Source organism: Notothenia rossii (genome assembly GCF_949606895.1).
Source record: "Notothenia rossii genome assembly, chromosome: 2".
NCBI lineage: Eukaryota > Metazoa > Chordata > Actinopteri > Perciformes > Nototheniidae > Notothenia > Notothenia rossii.
In genome coordinates, this window is record NC_136904.1 from 90727432 (window position 1) to 90752010 (window position 24579).

Below are 24579 nucleotides of genomic sequence, written 5' to 3' on the forward strand. Positions count from 1 at the left end.
GAGTCATCGCATATTATCTGTTTACCCTCTTCTTCCTTAGCTCAATGCTCATGGCTTATGCCAGGCTTGGGGAGTAATGGATTACATGTAACAGGATGCCTGAATTTGCTTCATGAAAGGCAGGTTTTCCTATAAATAAAATCATTTTTGACACTAAGTATCTTGGTTTCTTCTTTTCTAAGCTCACGTTGTTCTGTTGTCTTAAATATACACTTAAATAACATCTTATTGATATATCTTTTATCTTGTATTGATCATTACATTATCAGGTTCCATTACTTTTATATTTTGATACTCAAATTAGTTGAATTTAACTACGCCTAACGAGTACTTTTAGAATTTCACTTATATTTTGATGCCAATACTGTCGTACTCTTACTAAAGTTAGACTTTGAACGCAGGACTTTGACTTGTAACAGAGTATATTACAATAAGCAAATAATTGAACTACTTCTTCCACATCATACCCATTCATGCATGAAAGGTCTATCTGACAAGTAGCTCAATACTTTAATTGACTACCAATATTTTGTTTTCAAAACAATCGTATTAAAGGAGTGATTGACGACGTTAACCCACGATGCACAAAATCTTCATGATAGTGACAGGACTATCAGTGAGCGTAAACAACAGCCTTTTAATAAGCACACAAATAAGTATTCATGTAGAAAAGACAGAAGCAATGTGCTTATCTTGTTCTTCCCGAAATAAGATTAAAACATAATGAATCCAAACAAAACAACATAAAGGAAATACAAGTCATCATTAAGCTGAGATCAGAAAATATTGTCTTATCAAAAAAGATACATTTATTTTTTGTTATAGGACCCCATTTGATTAACCAATGGCAAACTGGGGTTCTCTGTCAACTTAAACACCCCAGTGTGTGTGTGTGTGTGTGTGTGTGTGTGTGTGTGTGTGTGTGTGTGTGTGTGTGTGTGTGTGTGTGTGTGTGTGTGTGTGTGTGTGTGTGTGTGTGTGTGTGAGAGTCAGGGCCAGGGGTCTCTCCAGCTGTGAGAACCGCCCATTCATCGAAAGCGGCCGAGGGTCTCACAGCCTGTCTTCAATTTGATTGACAGGTCTGTAGTCCAATGAGAGCTCGCCAAATCGTGACTCACCATTCGTCCTTTGCCAATGGAAGCTCGGCGGAGAGGCGGACTGCAGGAAGCACACTTGGTTGAATGACCATTAAAGCAGCAATCAGCGGTAAATGTGTTATGATGCCACGCTCAAAACACACACCGAGAGGATTGTCCGAGGCTGCGGGAACACGACACCTCTCCACCGGGTAGAAACGGAGTGAAACGCGGCACGGCTGCTGCGGACTGTCTGTGCGCCAAGGAGTCTGGCTACAAATCAAACCAGGAGTCGCTCTTTGGGGATTTGGGCAGTGATGGACAGCTGTTGGGACATTGCTTCGGGGCAGAGGTTGACGATAAATTGACCGTGCGTTAACACAGGCTGCAACATGGAGCATGGAGCTGTCTTCTGTTGGACGAGCAGGAGGAGGAGCGGCTGACTTTCCCCTCCGATCAGGATCGTGATGATGCTTTTTTGGTGAGAGGCTCCCCCCGCCGTCCAGCCTGCATGTTAGGACAGTGCAGGTGCATCGAGACTTGACGGGACCAGCAACCATGGGATTCACCTTTTTTATTTCCCTCCGTCTTTTTTTATGGCCGCAAAGCCTTTCTATGCGGGAAACATGTCCGCAGATACAGGGTTCACAGCGTAATTGATGGTGTTGCGCCATGATCTCTGGGGGACTATCTGAGTTGTGTAATGGTTTTATTTTCTCTAGGCTACAGCGTGCTCTGACGTGCAACCCCTCCATGGATGGTGGTTAATTGGGCCCAATGATGTAGAGCCAAATCCACCTGGAGTGGCTCCCCTGTGTTTCTACGCATGTTCAATTGTTTTTTTTATTAATTCCCAGAGCTTTTCAGCACTATTGCTTTGGATAATCTCATCTAGTTTGGATTTTTAGAGGAAAATGGGAGATTAAATGAAGGAAACAACTATGGAAAATCCAACGTTTGAAAGACTTATAATCTTTGGAACTTAATCGTTTCCTGACATTCAGCAACTTTTATTCCCCGCAGCATTTATTTATAGAGGCACATTTCTGTCTGTTGCCTCCTTTTTATCCACCATGTCTAGATCAAACAGTGTCAGCCCACCCGGCGTCGGTGCCCCCGGGTTGAGGGGAGGGACCGAGCACAGATCAGCTTGGGGAGAGTCTGAGTCCGTGGCCAACGGGTGCCCATACTCAGCCAGATCCCCGCGCAAGAAGCTCACCCGGACCAACAGTCGGTGGAGGGAGGAGGATGATCTGGAGCACCGGCAGCCCGGGGGGCGAGCCACCACCACCGTCAGTAGGGTCAGCTTCAGGTCCAGGTCCGCTTGGCAGGACCATGGCGAGGACAAAAACCGTGCGTCGTCCCCTAAGCGTCCAGACGGCGAGGTGAGACCCAAGTCTGTGGAGTTAGGACTGGATGAGCGCAGGGCCAAGGCGAGGAGCGACGAGGAGGAGGTCATGCCCGAAGTAAACTTTTCCTTAGTGGCGTGCTGCACCAGCGTTATGCACATTTTCAAATCCAAGAAGTTCCAGTCGGAGAAGTTGGAACGGCTCTACCAGCGTTACTTTTTCCGGCTGAACCAGAGCAGCTTGACGATGCTCATGTCGGTGCTTGTGCTGGTGTTCACGGTCATGCTGGGCTTCCACTGCTCCGGTGGCCCAGAGAAGCCCAGCGTGACGTTCGCGGTGGTGTTTTCCGTGGCCATCTTCCTCACCCTGGTTCTCATGGTGGTGTGCAACAGGAACGCGTTTCACCAGGACCACATGTGGATCGTGTGCTACGTCGTCATCCTGCTGGTGATGGTGATCCAGGTGATCGGGGTGCTGTTCGTTCGGCCCAGAAGTGCGTCGGAGGGCATCTGGTGGACCGTGTTCTTCATCCATGTCATCTACACGCTGCTGCCCGTCAGGATGCGCGCAGCAGTCGTCACTGGAGTTATTCTTTCTGCCATTCACGTGGCTGTTTCTTGGATGTTAAACGGCATGGACAGCTTTCTCTGGAAACAGGTATGTGATGAGCTTTCTTTCTAATGATCTCTCTCTCTCTCTGTGTGTGTGTGCGCAATAACGCACAGCAGAGCTTTGGGCACTTCCTTTAAAGTTCCCTACTGCTGCTCAACTTGTTGATGCTTAACAGTCAAATAGGATCAGAAGCAACTGTGACCAGCAGTGTGTAGAGGCGGGAGAAGTACTCAGATCTTGTGTAAAAGTAGAAATACTCAGATCTTGCACTTGAGTAAAGTAGAAGTATCAGAGTGTAGGAATACTCTGTTAAAGTAAAAGTCTTGCAATCAAAATGTTACTCAAGTAAAAGTACAAAAGTATTGGCATCAACATTTACTTAAAGTACCAACAGTTAAAGTACTCATGCAGATTGGACATTGTTTTCCTCACAAATAGAATAAAATAAACATGAAAAGAAAACATTTCCATACAAAATACATATGTACCGAAGAGCATCTACGAATACACATAATAAAATATACAGAATACATTTGAATTCTCCCTGATATACCAATTGAATATGATATGTTTTGATTATAATTATTGATGCATTAAAGTGTTGTCAAAGCTGGTAAAGGTGCAACTGAATGACTTTGTATACTGCAGGGTAGCTTGTGGATTTACTCCAGGTGGAACTAAAGTCTGATTTAACACTTGATTATATTTCACATCATTCATCCACATCGCCAAAGTAACTAAAGGTATTAAGTACATGTAGTGGAGTAAAAGTACACAATTTACCTCTGAATTGTATTGGAGTAGAAGTACAAAGTAGCACAAATCTGAAATATTCAAGTAAGGTACAAGTCTCCCAAAATGGTACTTGCTTGAGTTAATCTACGTTACACCACTGCTAGTACTTTACTTGTTCTGTATTAGCTGTTCTAATGGGCAGTGGAGAATTGTTGCTGCAAAGACCGCTCCTTACAGACTCTTAAAAACGCTAAAATGAAAAGTGACACCGCCACCTCCTGCTGCAGGGTTAATTCCTCACACCACTTTAAGGGTCACTTTTGTGTGTATTAAGTGTCTGAGTTCTTGAAGAGGGGAAGGTGTTTGCCACTTGTTTGGAGCGAGGTCATTTAAAACAACTAGGCTTGAAACATCTAATTGAATTTGGTCTGACCGAGGTTAGCTGAACCACACTTTGGTTTTAAAATGGGCAATCTCGTTTGTACTTCAGTAGAGGTTGATTTTAAGTATTTATTTTTTAGGGAAAATGGTGGAGTTGTGCTTAGAGTTCACGAGGAGTGTTGTTGTTGATGCATTTACGTTAAAGTTTATATATCGTACTAATTTGACCAACATTTGTTTCTATCATGATATAGGCCTATATTTTCTCGCATTTTTTGTTGTTGCGTAGTTCCATTCTTTGTGTGTTGCCACAATTTGTAACAACTATATATAAATATTGCAATACTTATATCACTGGGAATAAGCTCCATCTCTATTGTGTTAACTCCTTTTACGATAGATGCTTGAATTTTATTAGATTACTTGAATGAAAATCCTCAAATTTGCCTCTTTAAGTGTAGATTTTGTCTAATAGTTTTAGTACTAACCTAATAGCATCCAGGCAAACTCATGGTCATGTGCACTTTGGCTGACCAGCGAGGCATTTAGTGGAAACTAGTGCAGGAAAGATGCTTGGAAAAGCCCCTAAGGTCTTATCAACTCCTTAAGTAAATACAAAAAAAGACATAAAAAGACACTCAAGTGTAGCATAAAAGAAAAAGTTTCCTTATATACAGTTGACTCTCTAACAAACATGAATTAATTAGCATTTCGCTACAGTGTTTTGTAGACAAAGACTTTACTATGGGATGTACTGTAGCTGCTGGTTGCTATGGAAACTTTGTCAGCTGGCTTGTTGCCCCTCAGGCTGCTTACGGCTATATGTTTTGCACACAAGTACCCATCTCTCTCTCTCTCTCTCTCTCTACTTTATATATTGCACTGTAAGATATTCCTGCATTTAGATGAAGTTTCCTAGAAACTATTAATCACAGACTCTCACAGAGACAGTTGTGCTGTTTACACGGGAACGAAACAGGTTGTATCCTCTACTTTTCTCTCACGTTCGTTCACACGAGGCCGTAACGGAACTGCAGAAACGGACCCCTAAAACGATAACGGGTCCCAAGGTGGATAGATCTGCGGACGGAACGCTCTGGGGAGCCAAACGGTCTATCTATACGATCATTTCCTGATAATGATGAAGCCAAAAGCCCGCCTCTCCCCATCTCTGCTGCTCACTGCTATACCATGCTACAGACATTAGTGCAACATCTACAGCTCCTCTACCACAACCATCAGCAACAAGTGGATATGGAGAACTACATGAACTACATGTTGCTAAATCCACCGCGGAGAATAAACAGAAGGGCAACCAGGCAACCATGGCAACCATGCTCAGGGGTCTTCTTCGCTGCTTCTGGTGTATTACAGGCCCGGCATATGTACTACAGCGTCTCCAGCGGGTCGAGCGGTCTCGTGTGAAGGGACACGTTTATTGAGCCGTATCCGTGTGAACGGAAGACTTTTTTGATATCGAATTTGGTTCGTTTGCGTTCCCGTGTAAATGGGGCCAGTAACTTTCTTATAATTGACTGTAACTTGGAGGCATTTGTTAGATTGTAAATAATATAAAAAGGAAGGTCTGAAGTTTGTCCGTCGCCACCGAAAGTCAGATTGTTGTCCTAAGGACTGTGATATGGCCATATACTGTCCAAATTATATAAAAATGTTGTATCATATATTTTACCATATTGTTCCTCTTGTTACTTTCGTTTGCAAATATTCAGTTTCTATGTAGCCTATCATGTATTTAATTTAGACGGGACTAACAAAAACACTTTACCATGTTTATTTCGTACTGAAAATGTTCTTGAAGTAGGAGTTAAAGTACTCATTGCAGAAAGAAACAACAACTCTCGATGATAAATATTTAAAAAGAAAATCAGAAAGTCTTCACATTTATCCTGCAGCTGATATATCTCTCCACCTTTTTAAGGCTGACCTTAAAGCAGGTTTCTAAACACAGATATGATTCATATTTACATAGTGCTTGTTTTATTATGAAGTGAAAGGGCAAACTGCAGGATAAATATCTGAACTTTAAGTTTTTTTGGTTGTTTGCCCCAAGCTTTGGAAAGACTGATTCCAGGTTGTTTATTCTTCTTTATCTGGGCTTGTAATGAGCTTTCAGTGGATGGTTTCAGGGGAGTGTTTTAATGTGCTGCTGCTTAGTCTACATTTTCCTTATTAACTCCAAATGCCCCTGGTATTTCTTTTACAACATCAATACCGCTTTCAAAACATTTCTCCAGGGATGCTGGACTTAGTCTGTAATAAAGATGCTTACCTAAAGGACTTTAATTTTCCACCATTATTTAAAGGTACACTTAACTGCATGATACAAATCGTGTGTGTGTGTGTGTGGCCACATTATTCTTTTGGCTGTTCACAAATGTAACTGTAATTATCAGGCTGTGTGCTGCTTGTAAACTTTTTCTCTAACAATGTGGCTCTTCTAGAGTATTATACCCCTTGGACTCCTTTTACTTCTGTTCCATAGTAACATCCTTTTGTAACACTTGTGCTTCGATTGGCTAGCGCTCCAACACATTGTACGTGATAGGCTAAGGGGCGGGACATCTCTAATGGTACATTTCCACTACATGGCCTCGCTCGGTAGGGCTAGGCCTCGTTAGGACTGGCTCACTTTATGGCGCATTTCCATTACAGTTTAGCAACCGGAGATAGTATCTATAGTAACGCAGTGTAGGCGGAGCCTCGACGTCATCTTCAATGAGAGCCCCAGAAAAACAACACAGCCGTTAGCTGTGAGCTCTCCGTTAGCTGTTAGCACTCAGAGCTCACAGCTCCTCATATCTGTTCAGAAACTAGGCAAAAGTTAAACAAGTACAAACCACAGACTGTCTGTGTCATGGAGAATACAGTCGCTGGTTTGTTTATGTCTGTAGGCCGTTGTTGTGAGTGTGGACGGTCGGAGCATTTACAACGTTATGCTTAGCCGATCTCCATTTAGAAAACACGCATTTTAAAAGGTTTTTCGCCTGCCGTCTGTCTGCAGACTTGTCAAAGCATTAATTCATGGTTTTTACTAACCGTTATCAGTATGTTGTTACTTCGGCATCATTTTGTAGCCTCCTTGCCACCGATTCTCTCTCTAGTTTAGCATACTCAGCCCGACTCAGCCTTGTTGTTCCTGGCCCTAGAACCACAATTTTATGGGGCCAGAAAAACTGTGAATTAGGACCCGGTAGCCGGTACTAGGCCTAGTGGAAACGCAACCAAAAACGGGCCCCGCACGGCTCGGCACGCTTAAAGCGAGCTCCACGCTGGAGTGGAAACGCGCCATAAGAGGTTGACAAATAACAACAGAGCCAGCCAGCTAACCAATCAGAGCATGGAGCCATGTCACAGTAGAGACTTAAACAACTAATATGGAGCAGACTGGCCTCTGGTTTCAGACAGAGGGTGAAATGAGGTGCTCTTGTCCTACAGTATATCTGGACCTGTTAGGTATCCAACTTTACAAAAAAAATTATTGAGTTGCCGTTTGAAAACCCTGTGAAAGTACATGAACAGTCACAACTTTGTCACATGGTGAGAAGATTCTTACACCCTTTTTGTTTCTTCTTGGAATCTAGTGTTTGGTTACAGAGCTAAAACCCCAGCTGATGGTTTAGTTGTTCTGTGTGAAAGGCATGTGACCCTGCATCTATTTGTATTTCTGCGAAAGCCACATTGTAATTCGATGTGTTGATGTGAGTGTGTGGGAACGAGCTCCTGTATTTGTTGTTCTTTCCTCACCATGCTGTTGTTTTTAGCATATCTGTTCTCCTCTGTTTACATAGGAGCCGGCACGTCCCTCTGTTAGACCGCTGCTGCTATGGGAGATCCCAAGATAACAACCTTTCTTGCGCGTGTGTTACCAGGAATATGCTGAGTTTTTCCCCAACTCTTTGGAAAAGCACTCAACCTTGTGATCTTTCATCTGTTTTAGCCTGAAGGGTTGTTCCGGAAATCAAAACCCTGCAAAGCTTGGACAAGAATTTCTCTTTCTTTTTCAACTTTCATACAGGTGAACGTTTTTTTTTTTAAGTGATACAGTTCTGAAACATGGATAACTCTCATATTATCAGTCAATCTTTAAATGAAGCACGAGTCTTTTCATTGTTACTTTCCACTTTGTGTTTCTCCTAGGCCTTTTACTGACAACATTAAAGTGCTAATCATGTGATCTGCAACACGTGTAACTGCATTTAATCATGGAGGCCTTTGAGGGAGGGGTCGCCTTTTTGCTTCTTCTCAATGTTGTGAGCTCAAGAAACATTGTTCCAACATTATTCCTTTTTACTCATCATCAATGTCAAGCAGGGGCGGACTGGGACTACAAATCAGCCCGGGACTCTCGACCGGCCCACCTCGGTACCGCAAGTAATTATTGTCAACGGGGGGTTGCTAATGACTTATCCGACCGGCCCACATCGTCCGACCGGCCCACTTCAGTACCATCGGGATTCGTCCCGAAAGTCCCGATGGCCAGTCCGCCCCTGATGTCAAGGCATAAATTAATAATGTCATGTATTTGGTTGATAATATTGGTGATAATAAGACACTTTTCGGGTGTATTTACACATACAGTATTATTAGTGTGGTGTCGTCTGTTTGGTGAAAACAAGACCATTCAAACTCACTTTCTGTAGCTGAGGTTTGTAACGGATGATTTCATAAGCATAGGGAGACAGATGTTTGCAGGTCATGATGCAGCACACAGTTTTTGTTATCTTGTTTGTTTTTTTATTAAGAAAACTTTTTAGAAGTTCAGAAAAAAGTTCAGGAAGTTATATCTGGGCTTCATCTAATTATCTTGAAGGTTTTAACTGCCTTGAATTGACTAAATGTTTCTGTGAAAGTGGTTTGAAAAGGCTGTTGACACTATATATATATATATATATATATATATATATATATATATATATATATATATGCAGTTTATCATTCTGATTAGCTATGTAGCAGCAAATGTTGCCTTGATCTGAAGCCTCGGATTTGAAGCATTCCTAGAGACTTGGAAACAGCCTTTGATGTGTAAAATCAGTGGAGGTACCCTTTAAAAAATATCAGTTATGTAACAAAGTGTCAAAATAGCAAGGGCAATCCAAATTCTAGCCAAGCGAAGAAACCAAAAGAGAACAAATCAAAGTAAAAACACTTAATATATCTCCCTTACACCTTCTTGTCTTTTCTCTTTAAAACAAAACGGCAGACATTTATGAGGTATAAGGAAATGATTACTTTGCAGAAATAATCTTCAGTATGATCTGTTGCTGTTGACTTGCAGTATTGTAAAAAAATCTAGACCTACTGTGGAAATGAAGACACAACATGCTTCCTTTCCTCTCTGCCCTCTCTCCAAAGTCACAGAGGATCCAGTGGTGTCAGGCAGTCTAATTGAATGGCCAATTGCTTGTAATGTGTTGCAACTCAAAACAGACGTCCCAATTATCCATCTTCCTTCACCTGCCTTCTTAAACCCTATCCCTCTGAGTCCTGCCTCAACACACGCTTTTAATTTCCCTCTGAGGCTCAGACCCTAAAGACACACCTTTAACCACTTTCCTCTCTTGCAGGAGAACAGGAAAAGTGTCCAATCACAATCTACGATACCATCTGATACCAGACCATAATACTTTTACTGTCTGATCAAGTCTAAAAATGTTCTTGCATCACACTAAGCTTCATTCGTTTTCTATTTCCTGTAGTGTGTTATAGTGGTTTTTTTTGCATGTCAACGGTCTACAAAAGCTAACCAATCAGAGCAGACTTGGCTCTGGTTTCAGACAGAGGGTGAAAAGAGGTGCTGCAGCACAGGCAGTATGAGAAAAATAAAGAGCTTTTTGAACATTAAAGCATGGAGACATGTCACAGTAGAGGCACTACATACTGATATACACCTGAACATCAACAGGAGAGGACTCTTTAAAGTAGAGACACTACATACTGATATACACCTGAACATCAGCAGGAGAGGACTCTTTAAAGTAGAGACACTACATACTGATATACACCTGAACATCAGCAGGAGAGGACTCTGTAAAGTAGAGACACTACATACTGATATACACCTGCACATCAGCAGGAGAGGACTCTTTAAAGTAGAGACACTACATACTGATATACACCTGAACATCAGCAGGAGAGGACTCTTTAAAGTAGAGACACTACATACTGATATACACCTGAACATCAGCAGGAGAGGACTCTTTAAAGTAGAGACACTACATACTGATATACACCTGAACATGAGCAGGAGAGGACTCTTTAAAGTAGAGACACTACATACTGATATACACCTGAACATCAGCAGGAGAGGACTCTTTAACATACTATCACACTCACTGAAGACAATGTGTTCAAGAGCCTTTAATGTACATTTGATTAATTAATTTCAGGATTGACTGGTGCACAGTAGAGTGCTTCAGTCTAACCTTATCAAATCGTCAGACCCTTTATATCTGTTTTGATGGTAACTATTAATACGTGGTTCATCTAAACATCAGATTTCACATCCTTTGGTTCAGCGTTGAAAATACACAGTGGTTCCAGCTGCTGTTTGCTTTGATTAATCATATTTCAGAGAAAGAGTTCCCTTGGAGGCCGAGTATGCTGCTGTTTTGGAGATCATATTTGAACCAAACACGGACGAGTACTTTTCAGAAAACACTCCTGACACACTCCCCTGTGAGTCCAGAAAACTGCTCTTGTAGCTTAGCAACAGATTTTATTTCACAAACACCATCAAGCTCCTCTTAGTGCCACCCCGGGAAAAACCTGTGTGTTTTCTACCGTCCGTTTGTGTGTACTGGGTCAAAGGGAGACATGACTTCACAAGGCATTACTGCCCCTCTGCACTTTGTTGTTTTTCACAGGAAGTGGAAAATGTGCACTGAATTCTTTTGAGATATAGGCCAACTATATGTGTTTATGTTAAAGAGGCCCTTTTATGCTATCGGGGTTTTCCCTTTCCTCTGGTGTGTTTACTGTACATAGGTTTTTGTGCATGTCAATGGTCTGCAAAGGCTAAAATCCCATAGTTGTTGAGTGCCATTGGACTCCTTTGTTTACTTCCAGAACATAGTGAGATCTCTACGTAACACTTGTGATTCTATTGGCTAGCGCTCCAACACATTGTACGTGATAGGCTAAGGGGCGGGACATCTCTAAACGGTTGACCAATCACAACAGAGCCGGCCAGCTAACCAATCAGAGCAGACTGGGCTCTGGTTTCAGACAGAGGGGGAAAAGAGGTGCTGCAGCAGAGGCAGTATGAGAACAATAAAGAGCTTTTTGAACATTAGAGCATGGAGACATGTCACAGGAGAGACACTACATACTGATATACACCTGAAAATCAGCAGGAGAGGACTCTTTAAAGAGACACTACATACTGATATACACCTGAACATCAGCAGCAGAGGACTCATTAAAGGTGACCTGTCATGCAAAATGCACTTTTGTACGTCTTTTCTACATGAACATGTGTCCCCGGTGTTCCAGGGAACTCACCAAGTGTCAGAAAACACAACCCTCTCTATTTTCCTCCATACCCAAATCTCTTAAAAAGGGGCTGCAACGGATCTGATACAGACTGATCCGGATTTGAACACTTCTATGATGTCACAGAAGTGGCGCTACGGCTATTGGGCCAACTCCACCAATCAGGAGGAGACAGCCACGGACATTGCCGTTCGAAAGCGCTGGACACGCTGTAGTACATATGCCAGGCCTGTAAACAAAATAAAAAGTATACATATGTCTTATATAGGTATGGTCCTACACTATATTATTCAAATATAGCATGATAGGTCCACTTTAAAGTAGAGACACTACATACTGATATACACCTGAACATCAGCAGGAGAGGACTCTTTAAAGTAGAGACACTACATACTGATATACACCTGAACATCAGCAGGAGAGGACTCTTTAAAGTAGAGACACTACATACTGATATACACCTGAACATCAGCAGGAGAGGACTCTTTAAAGTAGAGACACTACATACTGATATACACCTGAACATCAGCAGGAGAGGACTCTTTAAAGTAGAGACACTACATACTGATATACACCTGAACATCAGCAGGGGAGGACTCTTTAAAGTAGAGACACTACATCCTGATATACACCTGAACATCAGCAGGAGAGGACTCTTTAAAGTAGAGACACTACATACTGATATACACCTGAACATCAGCAGGAGAGGACTCTTTAAAGTAGAGACACTACATACTGATATGAACCTCAGTAGGGCCCCTTTTAAGTCTATCAATCATCATAAGGGCTTGATATTAAGCATAACATCCCTTATCCCACTGTCCTATGTGCCTGTAGTGGGTACAAAAAGGAAGAATATAGGAGCTGCAGGAAGACAGCAGCTGGCTAACATCAAGTCTGTTTGACTTGCAGTGCAGAGTTGACTACCTTTGCTGTATGTCACTTTTCACTGAGCATACTTTCTGGTCAGAGACTCCGGGACATGTTTAGGAAAACTGGTTGTTTGGGCTTCAGTTTAGATATTTTCTCCCAACAATAAAAGACAATGCTTCCTCTCTTCTTAATGTCTTCCTGTTGTTGTAATTACGATCAAATTGACAGTGAAATTTAAAGCCGATTGTTTCCACTTTATGTTTCCGCTGTGGTGAGCTGAGCAACACTTGGCTGTTGGGCTTCATTCTGCTCATCTGACGTTCATTAACTTTAATTAGTTTGTTTGCTACGCAGGAATTCACACTCATGGTGCTATTATTTGCACGGGGAATTATAAATAATTATAGTACGCATCTCTAATATGGAATTATTAGTAGAGCGAGGTAAATCATCGGAGAGCTCGTTATGTAATCATATGATTCTGCTTCCTGCCGACCAGCCCAGTTTCTGATGGTTATTGTTATTATTGCAAAAGCACTCTATGATATTTAGAAAGCCTTCCTGTATCCACTTCAGTCTCACAATGGTTTTTTGTTAGCTGTTTTCTATTAAGTATTATTCATTCTATTGAAGCAGGATGTTATCTACAGCTTTCACTTGAAACCCGTCAGGCAACCAGAGTCTTTACCATTTATTCATGTGTGTTTTCCATGATGTACTGTTCATCTGTAATCAGGGTTAGGAGGGTTACTTTAAAAATGTATTCCGTTACAATTACTAGTTACCTGTAGTGTAACTTGATTACTTTCCATCACTTTTGGATTACCTAAGTATGCAATGCAAATAAAGAAATGGAAATAACAACTAGATGTTTTTCATGACAGAACAATGGGACCTTAGAAAAGAAGAAACCAAGATATTTAGTATCAAAAATGATTTTATTTATACTAAAAATCTGTCTTTCATTAAGCATATTCAGCGAGAAGCCTATGCACCAAGAATGAAATGCCTGATACTACAGTAGGGCTGAACGATGAATTGATTTTAAATGGAAATCGCGATTTTAAATGATGCGATTATCAAATCGCTAAGCCTGCGATTTTTGTTTTTTTGTTGTTCTTCTCTTGTGTCATTCATCCACACCGATCAGAAGTGCTGTGCTCCACATGTACCAGCCATTGTTAACCAATCAGAAGTGGCCCATGATAGAAGGTGATAGACAGATTGATCCAATCACCTGCCAAGTATTTCTGAAAGTGCCTGCCCTTTCCAAATGGCTTCCAATGGAGCTCTCCTAGATGGTTTGGTGAAACCATCTGAGTCAGGTTAGTAATGCTCCATCACATGTTTCTATTACAGGGTGAATCTTAAACTGAAGCTTGACTTTAAAGCAACCCAACGGAAGTTTCATGTAAGTTTAGTTCTTGCACTCGGGCTGCGGGGGTGCTAGAGACGGGAGCACGTTGATTCGACCTTCTTAGCCGGAGATATGGCCGCATTTTACAATAAACGTCCGTTGGGTCGCTTAAAAACAAATATCGCAAATAGAATCGCAATATCTGTCAGAAAAATCGCAATTAGATTATTTCCCCAAATCGTGCAGGCCTATACTACAGTTAAAAAAAAATCCAAAAAACAATCTGAGCTGACAGATCATTGTGGAGATGGCAGGTTTTCATATAACTACCAAAAGTGATGAATAAACATGCTGGAAATAATAATATTGCAAACACAGATACCAACTTTCTTGCACTTTTGCTAATTTGTGTTGAAGTATTAAATCCTTTTGTGATTACTTAATTGGGCTGTAGTTTTGACATTGAATCTGTGTCATTGGAAAGCATGAGAGATGAGATGAACGAACACGGTCTTCATCTCTTTTCTTAGGACCATGATCCGTTTTAATTTGATGTTCACAATAATATCAGAAAGTATTCAAACTTTACCCATTTCATGTAGCATTTGAATCCCGGATCTCAATTATTTAAAGGTCACCTATTATGCAAAATCCACTTCTTCATGTCTCTTCTACATCAACATGTGTCCCCTCTTCTTCATGTCTCTTCTACATCAACATGTGTCCCCTCTTCTTCATGTCTCTTCTTCATCAACATGTGTCCCCTCTTCTTCATGTCTCTTCTACATCAACATGTGTCCCCTCTGTGGAAAGAGACTCTGAAAGTTTCAGGCACAAATATTCTCTCTCTTTTTGTCCTGATCCATTTCTATAAAAACCTATCTGAAAATGAGCTGATCAGATTTTGGCCACTTTATGATGTCATAACGAGTTTTTGGCTTTTGTTTAGCCAATCACCAACCAAGGTAACCCCCCCCCCCCCCCCTTATCACCTGAATCTCCTCCTAGAGCACCATTAGCCGCTTTCACACCAAGTACTTTGCCGTACTCAGCACTTAGTACCCCCATGGTATTAAGTACAGATCGCGTTCACATCGGAATAAGTCCCTGAGGGAAGATTACGCAAATGAAGCAGCTGACGTCATTTCTTCTTCTTCTGCTTTGGGTTTACTGGCAGGCCGCAAACAACTTCACGGCGTATACTGCCACCGAAGTCCCCGGCTGGAAGTCCCCGGAGTTGGGGACTGGCTTCAGTAGAAGCTGCTGGGACTCCCAGCAGCTTCTACTGAAGCCTTCCGAGTAAATCGCCAGAACGCCGACACCTCCTCATCTCCACCGCTCCCATGTTTATTTTGTGTTGCCATAAGTTATTCTCTCTCCGTTGGTGCGCGGGGCTAATGTTAATAATGCTAATGCCAGCAAATAAAATGGCGGCTTCACAAAACCTTTCAGAGTTTTACGGGGCGTGGTTTGCAATCCGCCCAGCCAATCAGAAATAGGTACTTTTTTCTCCCCAGGATAGTACCACTAAAGCAGGCACTAAAAATGGGGTTAAAAGTTCTCTGAACTAAGTTCTCTTTTTGGTGTGAATGCAAAATTCCAGGCACTAACGGAACTAAACGGGAAAAGTACCGGTAAAAGTACTCCGGTGTGAAAGCGCCTATTGTCAATCAATCAATGTTTATTTATATAGCCCAATATCACAAATGTTACATTTGTCTCAGTGGACTTCACAGTTTGTACAGAATATCAGTATGACAATACGACACCCTCTGTCCTTAGACCCTCACATCGTACAAGGAAAAACTTCCAGAGAAACCCCACAGTTTAAAGGGGAACATGGGAGAAACCTCAGGGAGAGCATCAGAGGAGGGATCCCTCTCCCAGGACGAACAGACGTGCAATAGATGCCGTGTGTAAATCTATTGTGTTCTTTTTAACCAAATCTCTCAGAGGGGCGTGGGGAGTGGCTCCTTATTTTCATCTACAGTAACTGACAGAGAATCAGCACTTTTGAAACAGGGCTGAAACAGAGGGGATTATGGGATGCTGCAATAATCTGTTTAGTGTTTGGAGCCAATCAGAGACAGGTTCTGGATATATCTGAGACCTATAATAAAGTAATGAAAAACAGCAGAATAGGGGACCTTTAAATGTCCCAGCCTATTCTGCGGTAATTGTCATGCTTAATGTCCTGATGCAACACTGTGTTTTAAATAGTTCTCAGGTGAGAAGTAACGTTTCTCATGACAAACCGCAGAGATACAATATTGGCCTATAAATATTTTCCCCAGGAAGTAAACGGTTCTCGCCCACAGACATTTTACTATAGCACATCTTTATTTATGGAGCACATATGAAAGTCAAAACATCCGTCAACTAAACAAACGAGATGTTTCTTTTCCACAGATTGCTTCTGCGATTCATGCTAAGAAAAACCTCTTGTCCATCTCCTCAGCTTCTCCACATCCTGTGAGCGAACACATCTCTGGATAACATCGCTCAATGACTTGTCTGTACTCTAATGACCGTCTGTATCTGCTGTCGTATATTCAATTTCAAAGTCCTTTGCTAAATCATTTCGTTTTTTCTTTTCCTACACGTTCGATAACAGCCATGGCGGGTTTGTGCTTCAACTACATTTTGTTAGACGTGTTGTATAAAACACAGATTATCCGTAAACATGTCCATGAACACCTGAACATAAGCAGAATAGGGCCCCTTCAAATTTTGTGCAGTGACTATTTGAAAATTAGCTCTTCCTCCGCCTGCTCGTGTGCCATGGCTTTGTATTTTTTTGAGTTTTGAATGTGTTAATTGTGTGAGGTTAACAAAGCTCCACCAGTTATTTGAAGAGAAGAAACCAATTATCCTAAACGAGGCTTCAGCAAATGAATCATGCTGCAGAATGGAAATCCAGAATAATTTTCAATTGTATTCAAGAGACAGCTCAACTTTTTAATAACATAAAAACATACTTCCTGGCTTATGTAGGTTTGGTTTTTATGTGGACAGGTTTATTTATGGCATCTCAACAGCTCTGCATTCACATTAATGTGACAAGTACACCAACAAGTATGAAGCACCATGGAGTCATTTTTTGTTAACGAATGGATCCTGGGTTTGTTTGTTCTCTTTCACAAAGATATGAGACGTTTTATACTCTACGTTTCTAACACAGCAATGAAGAAGAACACTGATAGAAAGTAGAAAAGAAAATGATGACGATTGAGAAAATGCACTTTTGCGAAGGTTTTATGGCGAGCAAAATTGTGTGAGAAGCAATGACTGTATATACACCACTTTATGCTCGGTTGTAACTTGTTTGATTTAAAGCAGCGAAATCATTTGTTTATTTGCTTTCTGACATAAGTTACAGGAGAAATGTTGAAGCATATTGTTACCCGATTTACCTCAAAATGTAAGGGTAATAATTCAGTTTAAAGGTAGGGTAGGTAATTCACTTCAGAAACACTTGTTATATTCCATGGAATGCTCTTAACATCCCGATAGCAATGAATAAATGCTTTGACAATAAATACATTAATAAATTAATCCATGGAAGCCGTGGCGCTGTAAAAAGCACGACCAATTATATTCACCGGCCCGGCTAAAGTAACTGGATGGCCTACCTGCCTGTCAGCTTTCCATCTGTGCACAAACTTATCTCGTGCCCTCATTGGTCATGTGTGCGTTCGTGTGTGTTGGAGGAGGGGCTCTGTGAGGAAGTCTGAAGGAAGAGGCAGATTTTTTCCGGTTGTGTATTTTCAAATTCGAGCGCACTCGAGCTGGTTTCTCCATTCTTACCTACCCTACCTTTAACTTTGAAATGTTTGACAGGAAGTGCTTTTATTTAGAAGTACAAGGAAGTCTCTTGTTCTGTGTTTTTCAAGTTTGTTGATATTGAAATGAATACGGGATTTCGAGTGCATGTTTACACTACAACTACCGTCCTCGATGTAAACTGCTGCGTTAATATAAAATGTTCAGTTCGGACTAGACCCGCCTTGTTCATTATTCTGAGCTTCCACTACATAACTAGTTCTGTGGAGTTGTCTTGTAGCCTAAAGGCCAGGACACACAAGACGATTTTGGAGTGTCGACACCCCCTACTCAGATTGGTGTGTCCCGCACTGTCATGTCTTTTCAGCGGTGCCGCCCCCTTTTCTCGTTGTAGAGTGAAAATGGAACACGCTATTTGTTGTTTGTTTGTATCACGCAGTCTGTTCTTCTTCTCTCGGTTATCACGCAGTCTGTCTTCCGGTTGTTGCCTCTTTTGAATGACGAATACACACTACCACCACCTGCTGGTAAGGAGAGTTATTGCCACTCACGCATGCGCAGTTCGTACGTGCTTCTTGGCTGTCGTGTGTTCCAGTGTGACAACAACAGTCGGGGGTCCGTCTGTGTCAGTTCTTTGGTGTCAGCTTGGTGTGTCCGGGCCTTAACACTTCATAGTTTTATCAGAAATAAGTCTATTGATGTTTTTGCAGTGAAACCAGTGTCTCACTCTGCCTCTAAAACTGTTTTATAACAGACATTAGCAGAAGGATAGTTTCTCCTGGAGTGTAAATGCATAAAATGTACAGTAACATTTTATTTATTAATGATTTTGCTGTTGGTTCGGTGCAGTCTCTTGCACTCACATTTCATCACTGCAACCCTGGAGAACAACAGGTTTGTTAAAGGTGTTTCTTTACACATGTTGGCTATAGTATGTTTAGAGTAGTAATGCTTTAAAGATGGCCGGCCTTACTAATGTGTTACAGTTGATGGGATATTGATTTTATAATGGTGATGACACCCTTTTAAAGCTGCGCAGTCTCATGACCTCAGTATCGACTCAGTAGATTTGCTTTAGTGAGAGACGGTTGAAAACATAATGTTCATTCGGTCAGTCCTCTGTGACTCTGTGTGTTGAAAGCTCTTGTGGAAGACAAGAGGACGTTTCCCGGTGTATTTCTCCTATAAATCACTCATTTAATAACAACTGTGTCCTCTAAAAATTCAGAATACCTTTATCAGTCCCACAGAGGGGACAAATTCAACTGAAAAAGCAATACAAAAATAAATTTAATAAATGATATCAAAATAATAGAACTACCAGAGTATTCCCCCTCGTTTTATGAAGGAGATGTCCTGTCGTGTGTGTGTGTGTGTGTGTGTGTGTGTGTGTGTGTGTGTGTGTGTGTGTGTGTGTGTGTGTGTGTGTGTGTGTGTGTGTGTGTGTGTGTGTGTGTGTGTGTGTGTGTGTGTGTGTGTGTGTGTGTGTGTGTGTGTGTGTGTGTGTGTGTGTGTGTGTGTGTGTGTGTGTGTGTGTGTGTGTGACACCACCGGCATTTGTTTTCAAATGACCACGAACATTAATTTACACAAATCTGGTTCTCCATAGTTATATGTGTATTCCCAAGTGAAAGAAATGTGTTTAATCTTAATCTCGATGTGCTACAGTCCTGCCGGAGTGCACCGGAACGAACGATACTATCATAAACAAATGCCCCCCCCCCACACACACACACACACACACACACACACACACACACACAAAACGAGGCCACGCTTTAGTAACTCGTGCAAACGAGAAAGTAAAACGTGGCCACGTTTTATTTATTTTTCTCTCTATGAACCCTCCAGGGCTCGGTAAATACCAATAAACAAGATCAACAAATATTTTGGAGCGCACTTCCACAAGCTACTAAACAGATATAAATAAAAATAAATGTGATCAAATATGTTGCAGTGCACTGTCACAACCTAGCAAAGCAAAATAATAGTTTATAATAATATAATAATTATGTTGTGTTTTCGTAATTGTGGCAGGCCCAAATCATAATTGCAATTAAAATATGATTAATTGCACAGCCCTAATATATACGGTATGTATGGGCTTCATGTATGTATGGGTGATGAAGCCCAACATATGTGTTATAGTCTTTGTAGTTATGTGTGTGGTGTCTACCAGGCGCCATGATGGTTGAAAAAAGCATATATAAATGTGCTGGAATACGAAATGGATATTCAAAACAAAGCCAATAATCATCGAGAAGGTGAATGTTCTAAAGAAAGTCCTGGACACAAAGCAGCAACTTAATAATTCAAGGACCAATTCACAACAGCAATGTTAAGCCTTTGTGGTTGCTAAACCTGCAGAAATACGTCAGGAGTGTGCCAAGCCAACAGCGTCTCGGTGCTGCTGTGATATTTGCACATACTGTAGTTGAATGGGGTCAAATGAATATGGTGCAAACTGACCCTTTTCAATGCCTTCGATTACCGCTAATAGCCACACACAGTTGCTATGTAATTATTAACATCTTCAGTGTTGATGGTTACGAAAGAGCATTTCAAAAGGGTGTGTGATCAGTCATTTATTTCGAAATGTAATGACAGTTGGGTCATGAAAGATAAATGAATAAAACCCCCTTACATGTCAGTTTTGAAAATAAGAGACACTCCATACATTTGAAAAATAAGATTACTATATCAACATATACCGTATATTATTTATTTATTTTCCTTTCCTTCCCAAATCCTGGTCTTACACGTCTCCCTTTCTTCTCTCTTGATTGCCTGCGTCAGATTTTGATGGATTTGTACTCTGCCACATGCAGAATTGCAATCAGCTTCAAATCTTGATTGGCATGTTTGTGCTGTGACATATCATTAGCACAACATCTTTTGCAAATCTGACCTCTGCTTGTCTTAGCATTTTTTCAGTGAGTAAAGCTAAAATGTGCCCAGGCCCGTCCCTGGACAACTTGAGGCCCAACGCAAAGTTCTATGATGAGGCCCTCTCTTTCGCAAGCGTCGACGGGAGGGAGGGAGGTGAGGAAGGGGGCTTAGTTAAGGCACCCTCCGCAAGGTGAGGCCCCACGCGGTCTGCATGATCGGCCTGAATGTGCCCCAAAATGAAGGCAAGACTCCGTAAAGAGTTGTCCTGGAAAAGGTTAAAGTAATTTGGTTATTTTAATTTTAAAAGTTTATAAATAAGAACGTTTTTTTGTCTGTTTTCAAATGCTGGTTCTGTGATTGAAATGGCTGTTTTCTTACTATACACTGTTCTATTACTGGACACTAAATCCGATTTATTTTGGTTGTTTTTTATGTTAATGTGTCATTTGTATGACTCAGGGTCTTCTCATGTGTTGGTATATTTTTGCGGAAAGTTCAATTTGTAAGAAAAAAACAGCCGTTGGGTCGTTCTGAATTACTTAAATTAGTCATATGCTAAACTATGCAACCTTTTTCAAATATCATCTAGTTTGTCATCCTCTGTTTGCCTTTGAAAAACACAATGTCGGATTAATTTTCTGCTTTCTTTCGGACTTTATTTGGATGTTTTCCACCATTTTTTTTAAATACACAATCGTAGCTGACAGAGGATATAAAGTGCAGGAAGACGCAGAGAAGTATTTGACATCAGAGGCTAAATAATGAAGACACACTGGTTTGGTTTCACTGGCAAAGAAAGCAGAACATAATCATCTAGCATTTTAAATATACAGAGCTACAGTTGTGTTTACAGCTTAGCTCCAGTAATCATGTTGCATTCCTGTGCGAGATTATTGTTCTGCATGTTATAAACTCTGCCCAAAACTCCCTAATAGTGAGCGAGTAAAGGGAGAAAGACCTGAGAGGCTTACGAATTTAGATGTTGTTGTCTTGATGCTGTGTTAACAAAATATAAACATATTTAAGAACAGTTGGAGCAGGACAGTTGTTATGTTTCTTTCAGGATTTTCCCCTATTCACGAGAAGGGTCCTTGTGAGTAGCCACTAGTGTGTTTTTATCTGAATGTCCCGCCAGCCTGGGGAACTAGGACTTTTATTTGTGCCGTTTTGAGCAAAATTCATGACCTGTAACATTTATCTGCAGAGACGGCTGTTATCAGCACAGAGGGGTTTAAAAATAGCCCCGACTAAGTCATGTTTTAATTTAACGAGGCCTGAAATGAGGACATGATGTATTGTTTCTCTGCGTGACTGTGTGTGTTGTACCAAATCCAGGGTTCAAGTTATAAATTGAGATCTATGGGGTCTTTAAAACTAACACGTGCGCACGCACTCAGGCACGCAGGCACACACACACGCAGGCACGCACACACTCAAACATTATACGCTCAGCCAGGCCACTACCAGTTTTTATTTGTGCCATTTTGCTGGATTTATTTGTCAATATTTACAGTGTTGCTGCCCATAGTGATAGCCCTATAGTTTAAATCTACTACCCCCAAATAAACATATGGACATGGGTTACTATTTAAAAAAAGTGCAAATGTATTTAGGAACTTATCCATGTGAATAGATCCATGTGGACCTTAAATCCTCTAGGGGGGTCCGGGGGCATGCTCCCTCGGTAAGATATATTTTTTTATTTTGGAGTTAGATGCATCAATCTGGTGCACTTTGAGGGGCAGATAAAGAGACTAGATCTATGGAACAGGAAACCTATATGAAAAATAACTGTATACATTTCAATAGTCATAAGAACATGGCCATAACCAATTACATACCATATCCAATATGAAAAAACATTGAACCTTGTTTATTTGTTTATTTTCGGTTAATTTAAAGTTGTGAGTGTGTCCGTGCTCCTGAACCAGCCTTGCCTGTCTCCCTCCTCTCCCCCCTGCTCCTCTCTGAGGCACCAGCAAATAATTTAAAAGTGACTAAATTAACTATCTAAACCCAGAGAGTCCTTAACCTCACCTGAGCTGTAGTTATCAGAGGCTCTCAGTCTGACAGTAGAGAGCTCTCCCTCCACCTTGTTGTTGTTGTTGTTGTTGAAATATCTCCCTACTGTAAATCCATTAGCGTAGCTAGCTAGCACCAGATGCAAAAAGTAACCTGTGCTCGCTCTCTCTCTCTCTCTCTCTCGCTCGCGCCATGGGAAACCTCCCGATCCTCCCGATGGCCAGTCCGGGCCTGCATACATACACACACACACACACACACACACACACACACACACACACACACACACACACACACACACACACACACACACACACACACACACACACACACACACACACACACACACACACACACACACACACACACACACACACACACACACACACACACACACACACACACACACACACACACACACACACACGCAGCAGTCCTCTACTTGCTACAAACTTAAATATGAAAAGGTTCAACTACGCATACCACATAACACTTCATCTCCATCATCTCATCATCTATGTATTGCGCACCTTGGAGGTGAAGTGCAGGCATATTGTCCTTCAAGAGATGCGTTGTTCTTTTGGAAAACATGTTTTTCTTTTAGCCTATTTACCTTGTTAAAGAGCAACTCCCAGGTTAAAGACACCTGTGAATAAATGTGTAGGAAAATGATGAAGACACTAGATTTTCAAAAAGATATACAGAAATATAAACTACAGTGACATCCGGCGTCGTTTTTGTAAGAAATGTTCACTTCCGCATAAAAAAGCCTCGGCATGTGACCTCCCGCGTGTGACGTAACACGGGGGACACAAGGGGGAGAGCGGCCGGTGTAACGTATTAATAAACATGGATCCCAATGCTAGTTTCGACACAGAAGAAGTTGAACATGAATATTCGAATGCATATGACGCACCACAACCTTATAATTATGAGCCTGCTAGGCGTCCAAGAGACCAGGAGCAGCCAAGGATTAGAAGAAATAACGGCCATTGGAGAGAAATTGAGCTGTGGTGTGAGGAGAACCAGTGGAGAACTGGGCAGCTTTCTTGGTGAGTGACCGGCGTTAGCTACAGAATGTTAGCTAACGTCACATCACAACATTGTAAAGTTAGCTATCATATATCAGGCTATAACTAAAGTAGTATTGATAATATAGTAACGTTACTGGCAGGACTGTTGATACTGATCCATAACAGAAACTAATGCGCAAGTATCAGCAGTATCTCGCGTTACCTAATGCAACTCCACACTACGGTGCTGTGTACCGGAGGAGAGACGCGAGATACGGCTGATACTTGACGATCTGGCGGAGAAAGGTTGCGGAGCCTCCGTTGATATGCCGTTGTAAATGGCTTGATGGAAAGCAGGTGTGTAGTCGGGGAGGGTGCACAGCTGATTGCAGCAGGTGAGTGGAGGTTGAGCCGGGAGCCAGGAGTGACAGCCACCACGCACACACAAACAACACAGACAGGGGGAAACAAACAAACACAAAGGAGACGGCTGGAGCAGTACAGCCACCACAGCGTTACCTAATGCAACTCCACACTATGTCTTACGGTGCGGTGTACCGGAGAGAGAGAGAGAGAGAGAGCAGCGAAGGGGGGGGGGGAGAGAGAGAAGTAATACGGTTTCCTTATAAAGCTGTGGAGAGTATGTGCTGCAGGGAGGTGGATGCACAACGCACCCAGGAACGAACGCTAGCTCCGGTCCTTTTTACTGTGGACTCGATGTCCTGACAAGCTGGTATTTGTGCAACCTGCACAAACACAAGCTCACCATGATTACAAATGGTGAAATACAATGTAAAACTACCGAAAAATACCAGCTCCTTAAAACACAACCGCTCTACTCAACGCAACTACTAACTATACCCGCGGTCAGAGAGCGGAGATGTGTCCCCTGCGTGATGTAATATGACGCGTTTGACGTATGACCTTAAAAAAAAGGCTTTTTTAAGAGCAGAGCTCAAAATTGCTCCTTTCCC

The 24579-nt window shown here is 41.7% G+C and overlaps 1 protein-coding gene across 2 annotated transcripts; it reads left to right on the forward strand.

Annotated features, from left to right (window-relative positions):
* The first annotated feature begins 388 nt into the window (after window positions 1-388).
* On the forward strand, window positions 389-16449 carry LOC307030106 (adenylate cyclase type 5-like). Of its 2 annotated transcripts, none has more exons than XM_079666320.1 (2): window positions 389-3082; window positions 16308-16449. In XM_079666320.1, exons 1-2 carry the CDS (start codon window positions 2150-2152, stop codon window positions 16392-16394), a joined length of 1020 nt encoding a protein of 339 aa, XP_079522446.1. In that variant the 5' UTR covers window positions 389-2149; the 3' UTR covers window positions 16395-16449. The 2 variants fall into 2 exon arrangements, with proteins under 2 accessions (XP_079522446.1, XP_079522445.1); XM_079666319.1 differs by lacking the exon at window positions 16308-16449 and adding an exon at window positions 5173-5791.
* Window positions 16450-24579: the final 8130 nt, after the last annotated feature.

What these genes read in the sequence shown, in the direction of transcription:
- LOC307030106 (XM_079666319.1), top strand. Translation starts at nt 2,150, where the DNA reads ATGTCTAGATCAAACAGTGTCAGCCCACCCGGCGTCGGTGCCCCCGGG. An exon ending in ACAGCTTTCTCTGGAAACAG is followed by an intron (nt 3,083 to 5,172) that starts GTATGTGATGAG and finishes CGTTCACACGAG; the next exon opens with GCCGTAACGGAACTGCAGAA.